Source organism: Cebidichthys violaceus, unplaced genomic scaffold (genome assembly GCF_023349555.1).
Source record: "Cebidichthys violaceus isolate CVI_PGR_0920_01 unplaced genomic scaffold, fCebVio1.0.p SCAF_6, whole genome shotgun sequence".
Lineage (NCBI taxonomy): Eukaryota > Metazoa > Chordata > Actinopteri > Perciformes > Stichaeidae > Cebidichthys > Cebidichthys violaceus.
The window spans coordinates 7,933,137-7,940,879 of record NW_027176816.1 but is presented as its reverse complement, the minus strand read 5'-3'; the positions used below and the strand labels follow the sequence as shown (position 1 = coordinate 7,940,879).

At 41.2% G+C, this 7,743-nt stretch overlaps 1 protein-coding gene across 2 annotated transcripts; it reads left to right on the top strand.

The window, feature by feature from the left end:
- The first annotated feature begins 4,547 nt into the window (after positions 1-4,547).
- her9 (hairy-related 9) lies at positions 4,548-6,550 on the top strand. Of its 2 annotated transcripts, none has more exons than XM_068732989.1 (4): positions 4,548-4,882; positions 5,036-5,131; positions 5,237-5,324; positions 5,465-6,550. In XM_068732989.1, the coding sequence occupies exons 1-4, from the start codon at positions 4,775-4,777 to the stop codon at positions 6,037-6,039; spliced, it is 867 nt and encodes a 288-aa protein (XP_068589090.1). In that variant the 5' UTR covers positions 4,548-4,774; the 3' UTR covers positions 6,040-6,550. The 2 variants fall into 2 exon arrangements, with proteins under 2 accessions (XP_068589090.1, XP_068589089.1); XM_068732988.1 differs by having other exon boundaries at positions 5,462-6,550.
- Positions 6,551-7,743: the final 1,193 nt, after the last annotated feature.

Genomic DNA, 7,743 nt, shown 5'->3' with positions numbered 1-7,743 from the left:
TAATATCACTCTATACTCCATTATGAGTTCAAGTTCTGCAATGGAAAAGTTTCTTAAGTAAAAGTACATATGTGTTATTAGCTACCAGTGAGGACACTGAGGTTATGTCCTATATTTTCCGAGATACCATTAGAATTAGAAACTTAGGCAAAATAGGTATTAGCATATTTAAAGTTGACTAGTTTTAGATCAGTGAGTAAATAAATAAATAATCAAGCATTGCTCCACCTGGATTTTGAGCTTTGAAATGGCATTTAGACCTTACTGTTGAGTAAGAAAAGTTATTTGAACTAAAAAGAAATACAATATATTATAGTATTGGAATACTATTAATGATGCGTCAATATGTAAGTTGTATTGTACAGTTGTAGTTAGAGGTGGAGGTAATTGAACTATTTTGTATCCACAAAGTAACCAGTAACTATGAAAATAGTCAAGTAAAGTATAAAGTAACCAGTAACTATGAAAATACGCAAGTAAAGTACAGTACTTGAGTAAATGTACATGCATTCCACCACTGTGTGTCACCCACATTTGACAGCTTTTTTAATAAGATGTATGCACCAAAGTGCAGTTTTCTCAGGTTTAGCATGAATCCAGATTGGTCACTTTTCTGCTTCGCTTCTTTGAAATAGCCACAGTATCTGAAACAAGGCAAAAGCCTCCCAAACAGGCATTGTGGCTGCTTGGTGTCTGGGATTCATCGTGGTAAACACATCTACTAGCACTTGATTGCGGAGTGTGTATAAAGGGATTGTCCAGCCGACACCAGCTAATACAGATATAATTGACTCTCCTTCTGCATTCTGCACATGGATTTGGAGAAGTGCACAGGCTCATTGTACAACAACAAATTAAGAAGGCAGCATTCAAAAGGAGCTGCTCAGCATTCACCGGATCTGGACAACAGACTACTGAACTCTGCAAACACAGCTTCTCCCTCCTTATTGGCCCTTTCATCTCCTCCTGCAGACCGCCACCTCATAAAGCTAAGTCAAAAAGCAAGTACTTTTGGCTCTTGTGGTGAATGTTGATTGTCTCTTATACCACAGTGGTGATTTTACATTCCCAGCGATGTCGGCATCAGCTTTAATGGTGCTCTAATGATGGAGTCACTCAAAAAGTTTCTTTCAGTTGAAGGGGAATTCCTGCTCTCTTTGTTGTCTGAGCCCGAGATCTTTGAAACTTAGGAATGAAGAGAGGGGAATTATTGATGAATAATACCGAGAGTTGTCAGACTTGTTCTCACTTCAGATCAGGTTCAGCAGGTGCCGCTTCACCAAAATCAAAATCACATTAACTCCACTGCTGCGGGGAGCAGTTGTGTAATCTGTGCAGAACTCTGTAGAATTAGATCTGCATCATTTGGGCCGATCCAAAAGTAAATAAAAGCGATGTGAGCCCAAGCACACACAGCTGGCTCTTGAGACTCAGGATCCTGGGTAAACAAGGGTCCAGCATGCCTCAGCACAGCTCACCCATGGGGGGGGGGGGGGGGGGGGGGGGGGGGGGGGGGGGGGGTGAACAATGACTGATACTCTACTAGAGACTGGACTGAAGCAGGGCTTAGCAAAATTTTATTACATTTGGACCTGTTTCAATAGACTGCTGACCAAAAGAGGATCACAGACTTTGTCATCAGTTTTAAGATTACTATGACATCTACGCCTCCTTAGACTTTGTAATGCTCCTATTGTTGCAGTACACCCACTGATTTAACATGGAAATCTGCTGCTCTCTCACATAAAGGCTTCAGGCTTCATCTGTGTTATGGTTGCAAATTTATGAAAGGTCACCGGAAACTGGCCCATTGTGTTTTCAGAAGCAAATCAGCAACTCCATGTGTTACTTTATCTTCTTTTTACTTAATAACCATATAAGTGTTTTTATATTACTGGGAAAAACACAGACTTCATATTAGATTTCTTCAAAGTTGTTGTTGTTTTTGTTTCTGTTTTACAAAATGCAACAAAAAAAACCCTCTAAAACTGGCTTAAGTTAGTTAATACTTAACAATAAACATCATGTCTGCTTTTATGGTCGTAACAGAATCGATGTTTGCTGCATTACAAATGATACTTATATAGTACATACATTATAAACTTTATTTAATATATAACTTGAATAGAAAGGGCATGCAAGTATTGGCGTGTATGTCTGTAAAATAGTTGATGATGTAGTTTTATAAGCATGTGTATTTGTACATTCACATAAATTTCACATGAAGGCAAATGCAGACCCTGCTGTTTGAGTACAGGATGTATGTGTATGTATGAATGTTTGCACACATATGCAGTAAATGCATGATAGATATAAATAAAACAAGTATATTTGCAGCATTTGTTGTTTGCAAAACCTTTGATTTGACAGCACATATTCATTATGTAATATAAATAATATACTGTGTATACGAAAGTTTCCTTCTGTGGTTTCTTTTTCATTTTTATGACCTTTTCTTTTCTCATATATTAACTTTAACTGTTGGATAAACTAACACATTTGACCGATCTTCGATTTGTGTCTGACTTAATAACCATTAGTCAGATATAAGAAGAAATATCAATTCACCAGATTATGATAACATTAGGTGCAATATGTACTATTACTATATAAAATTGCTTTTGCATTTTGCTAATTTTTTTTGTTTATTACTAATTTTCTACATTTATTTGGACACAGATGTGCCACCTTGTGGTCATCTCAATACAATGCTCATACGAGATTTTTGCTCCTCCCAAAAACGTTTTTCCTTGTTTATATGCCACAGCAAACACCCCAAAAAACAGAAATTACAAAATGTTTTAAAAATTGTAAGGACTTTAACTGCTGTGAATAGGGAAATGATTTGCAAAGCACAGACAAGATCATCATTACATCCCATGTAAAACATTCTTAAACATCTATTCCATTAGGCTACTTCATCTAAAACTACTTAATTAAAGCTTAGACCTTGAATGTCTGTATTGATGTACTTTGTTAAATGAGATCCATCACGTTAAATTGATCACTTTTTACAAAACAGTCGCTAGATGGTGCTCTTCTCCTTCAAACATTGTCACTCACGCCATGTTTCAAACACTCGCACATAACTCTAATGAAAATTAACTTAAATGTTTGGGGAAATATCTTTATGTTTTGATAATTACACATGCATCAACTACTATATTTTCTTAAATATGCATCATGTGAAACGCACTGTAACAAAAGCCTTACATTTGATATTGACACTGTTGGGTTTTTATTATTTAGTTGTATCTTACTTATATATATATATATATATATATATATATATATATATATATATATATATATATATATATATATATATATATATACAGACATTTATCAATGATTTTCCTTTCCATAAATGTTATTATTCAATAGGGTTACGGAACAACTGCCTCTTCATAGAAAACCGAGATCCTGCGACCCAAAAAATATTTCTAATACAACCCAAATGTCATCCAGGGTCGTGAATCACATGAGCATATTCTACTGTATTCAAGTCTGCTGTTACCATCACTGTATTCTACTTAAATATAATGTTTCCAGATTCTCAGGTTCGACATCATGCTCCCAGGTCTCCAGGCTGTAATCTGCAAGTTTCGGCACGTGCTCCGCGCAGAAGACTTTGCGCGAATGGCACGCGGACAGATGTGCCCCCTTCTCTTCCTCCTCCTCCTCTTCCCCTTTGAGCGGCTTCTGCGCCGGGATGATTGACATAGAGCTGTTCACACAGCCAATCGGAGTGCGGTCTGCTTTATTTGCATAGAGATGCCGCATGCCATTGGCTTGGTGCGGTGTGCTACTGCAAACCGCCTCGCGTGCCATTACCGAGGTCTTCTCCTTGGAGGCGCACGAGGAGTCTTAAAAATAGATAATGCGTAGTTGTTTCAATGCAAGGCCAAGAAAATGTTTATGCTTGAAATAAATAAACGTTGTTGCTATTAGTCGCAGCAGACATTTCAAACTTAGAAAAGAGAACATACAAGTTTATAGGAGAAAAAAATGAATGTGTTGGATTTACTCTGGGTATTGGCACCTGCAACACATACACACATTACACGATTCGCACCTATCTATTCACTTAACTGATTATTTTGTCAGAATCATGAATCTATTTGCAGCCATAAAACAGTGAAATAATTAAGCTTTACAAACACAAGTAGGCTACTGGCTTCACTGTGACTTAGTCAATACAGACTCTACATTCTTCTATAAACACGCACACACCAGGCTGTAGCCTATAACATTTTTGACGTGCACGGAGCAAAGTTGGAAGCAAACATCCAGCGCATTCCCCTCCCTTATCACTTCACAGCCCGGCCGCTGCTGCTCGCTCCGCTTTGTTGTTTGTCCCTGCAGGGCTGATTGAGCAGCGCGTGACTGACGGCCCGCGGGGGTGTTGTCCAATCAGCAGTCTGCCCCGCGCCCAATGGGTGAGTCCTCTCTGCTATTGGCTGAGGCGAGTGTGGGAAAGAATGCAGAGAGGGTTTCACACGAACTGGGAGCACGCGAGCCGTCTATAAGTACTGCCGCGGCGTGTGTCGGCTGCAGAAGCGGAGACTCACCACGTACGGTGCAACGCACGCTCCCGAACTCAGATGACAGCTCAGTGATAACAAGCGACGTGACGCAAACTAACCGGTGGGACTGCCAGGCATCCCGTATATGTCCTGCAGCTACTTAACCTATACGTCCAACGTTTTTATTTTCCCCGGAGCTTCCAAAGAGGATTTACTTCTTTTACGCTTTTACCTTGGTTTGGTCAACAATGCCAGCTGACACTATGGAAAAGCAGACGGCATCCCCTATTGCCGGTGCCCCTGCAAACGGAACACACACACCGGACAAACCGAAAAATGCCAGCGAGCATAGAAAAGTAAGTTTTTGTTTTATTCTCAAGTGACAACTTTACAATATGTATTCTTAGTATTTCAGTTAACACGTGTGTTATAACATGACGTGCAGTGTGCAAGTTGATGTGTGTAAATGGAGAGCAAGAAATTAATGTAGAATTGTTTATTCTTTGCAGTCATCCAAACCCATCATGGAAAAACGACGGAGAGCGAGAATAAACGAAAGCCTTGGGCAGCTCAAGACTCTCATCCTGGACGCACTTAAAAAAGATGTAAGTTGAGATCATCTTGATGCGTTTAACTTCCATTCTGTTTCCAAAGATAATTTCGTTTTCAATTGAATACAGACTCAACTTTTCCTGTTTTGTCCTATGCAGAGCTCCAGGCACTCCAAGTTGGAGAAAGCAGATATCCTGGAAATGACAGTGAAGCACTTGAGGAACCTGCAGCGTGTACAGATGAGCGGTAAGTTCAATCAAATAAGTGGATTAAAAAAAACATATGAAAGCTTTAGGAAGCTGTTGAAAGAGTCACAAATGCGTCTCTAATATCCTGCTCTCTCTCTCTCTCTCTCTCTCTCTCTCTCTCTCTCTCTCCCCCAGCAGCACTCTCAGCAGATGCCACCGTCCTGAGCAAATACAGAGCCGGATTCAACGAGTGCATGAACGAGGTCACCCGCTTCCTGTCCACCTCCGAGGGGGTGAACACGGAGGTGAGGTCGAGGCTCCTCAACCACCTGTCCAGCTGCATGGGCCAGATGATGTCCCTGAACTACACGCAGCAGGCCGCGTCCCAACAGGCGCACCTGGCTCAACCGCTCCACGTGCAGCTCCCATCGACTCTGCCCCTCAACGCTATGGGCTCCAAACTCAGTCCTGCCGAGGCCATCTCCCCCAAGGTCTTTGGTGGGTTTCAGCTTGTGCCCGCAACCGATGGACAGTTTGCGTTTTTGATCCCTAACCCGGCCTTCGCCTCCACCACGGCCCCCGTCATCCCCCTTTACGCAAACGCAGGAGTGCCTGTTACGATCAACGCCAGTCCGGTGCACGGAGGCTCGGCATCAACTGCAGCTTCTCCGGTCCACGGCATGACGTCCTTCTCCGTGGGGTCTCAGGCGGTCAGTCCGGTCGGAGTCAGCACCGGCTCGGAGGGCAACGAGCCTGTGTGGAGGCCTTGGTAGCGCAAGGGACAAGAGACTCATGTCAAACCAGTTTGCATTACTTTTCCAGTTTAGACATTTAACTGACTGCACAGACAACTGTTGCGGGGGTTGAACCTGTGACTTTTTCGCTACGGGACGGTAACTCTAACCACTTAATGCCCTCCAGTAGTTCTCATTGTTTCGTTTTATGGAACAACGGTTGCCTTACTTGGCACAAGTATTTTATATATATATATATATATATATATATATATATATATATATATATATATATATATATATATATATAATTTGTTATCTGATTCCAACATTTGGGTGTCGGTGATACATATGCTGTACTTGTGGAAGATTTATAGGATTTTTTTTATTATGAAGTACTTTTTATGAAAAGGTTTTAGTTTTGTACAGATTTGTTATTGATTGTTATACCAAAGCTGTGTTTTATATTCTTTGCTGTTTTGTGTTGAAAAGAAAAAACTGAAGTTGGGTGATGGCCCATTGTTTAAATAAATTACTTTTCAGAAATTAATGTATTGTCTACAGCCTGTTTCTATCATCCCCATATTCATGATACTATTTAAGAGTATTGTGGGTCATTCAGTAGTTTGTGAAGCCATGCGTAAAAGGCACATTTCATGCGTAAAAGGCACAGGTGAAATTAGGGAATATAACATTTAAACATACTCACAGCGGTTATAGCTAAGGCCAAATTGAAGCTGAAATCTATCGATTATGTTCCCAATATGAACTACTATCAATTAATCTACCAAGGTATAAGTGGTCACCTTGTCACCAGTTTGGCGGGAGCTCCTTACATCTGGCCCGCTGGAGAATAGTCCAGCGGACAATGGGGGTGTATTTTTCTATTGCTATAAAGGTAATTAAAAGTTTGAAAGGGGTCTCATCCTGTATGCAGCGGGAGCTTTAAGAAGTCTTAAACCCTATTCATGAGCCTGGGAAATGTGCTCAGGGGTTAATGTCACTAACAGATTGCCTGAGTGAGAGGAGAATATGGAAGGATCCTCGCTTCCTTTTGTGTATCAATTGTTCAATTCCACTCCCAGTGGGCCTACACCTCAATAAAGAAACGAAGGAACTTGGTTAGACTTTGTTTTGATGGCGGGGAAACTTGAAGAGGTCGGGGAAGATAAAGAAACTTATTGCAGGTTGAAGAATATTTTAAGCTGCATTAGGACTTCCTCTCAAAAACACTCGCATTCTCTCTCGAATTGACCGATTGATTGATATTTGAATTGACCTTTTATTTATATACAGTCCGTGGCCACAGTGGCCAGGTGCTTTTTCCTCTCAGCTTCAAGCACTTTTTCCAGTGTATTAAAGTTCTCCCTTTCAACGCCCCCTCTCTGTTTATCCCCGGGTGTAAACTTATCTTTCTCTGGTGAGTGGGGTCCGGAACTGAGTGCCGTGTCTCTGGGCCGGGCGGCGTGGCGCTATCCGTGTGTCAGCCACATGCAGTCAGCGGGCCCCTTGACTTGGGATTAGGTTACAGCCTGTTGACCGCCGCTCAAAACCCCTCAACATTTAATACTCCACCGGCGCGCCGTGGGTGCGCATTGCGGGCACAAGCCAAAATTAAGTCGGTTTAAAAGTGTTTCTTAGCCCTGACCGCCAGCAAACACAAGATAAACATTCTCAGTGTTTCCTTCAATTATAATTCCTTCAAAATAAGTGGGTGCACATTTTAAGTTATGCAGAAACTAC

Coding starts and splice junctions, on each gene's coding strand:
- her9 (XM_068732988.1), top strand. CDS start 4,775: ATGCCAGCTGACACTATGGAAAAGCAGACGGCATCCCCTATTGCCGGT. Junction 4,883..5,035: donor ATGCCAGCGAGCATAGAAAA/GTAAGTTTTTGT, acceptor TATTCTTTGCAG/TCATCCAAACCCATCATGGA. Junction 5,132..5,236: donor TGGACGCACTTAAAAAAGAT/GTAAGTTGAGAT, acceptor TGTCCTATGCAG/AGCTCCAGGCACTCCAAGTT.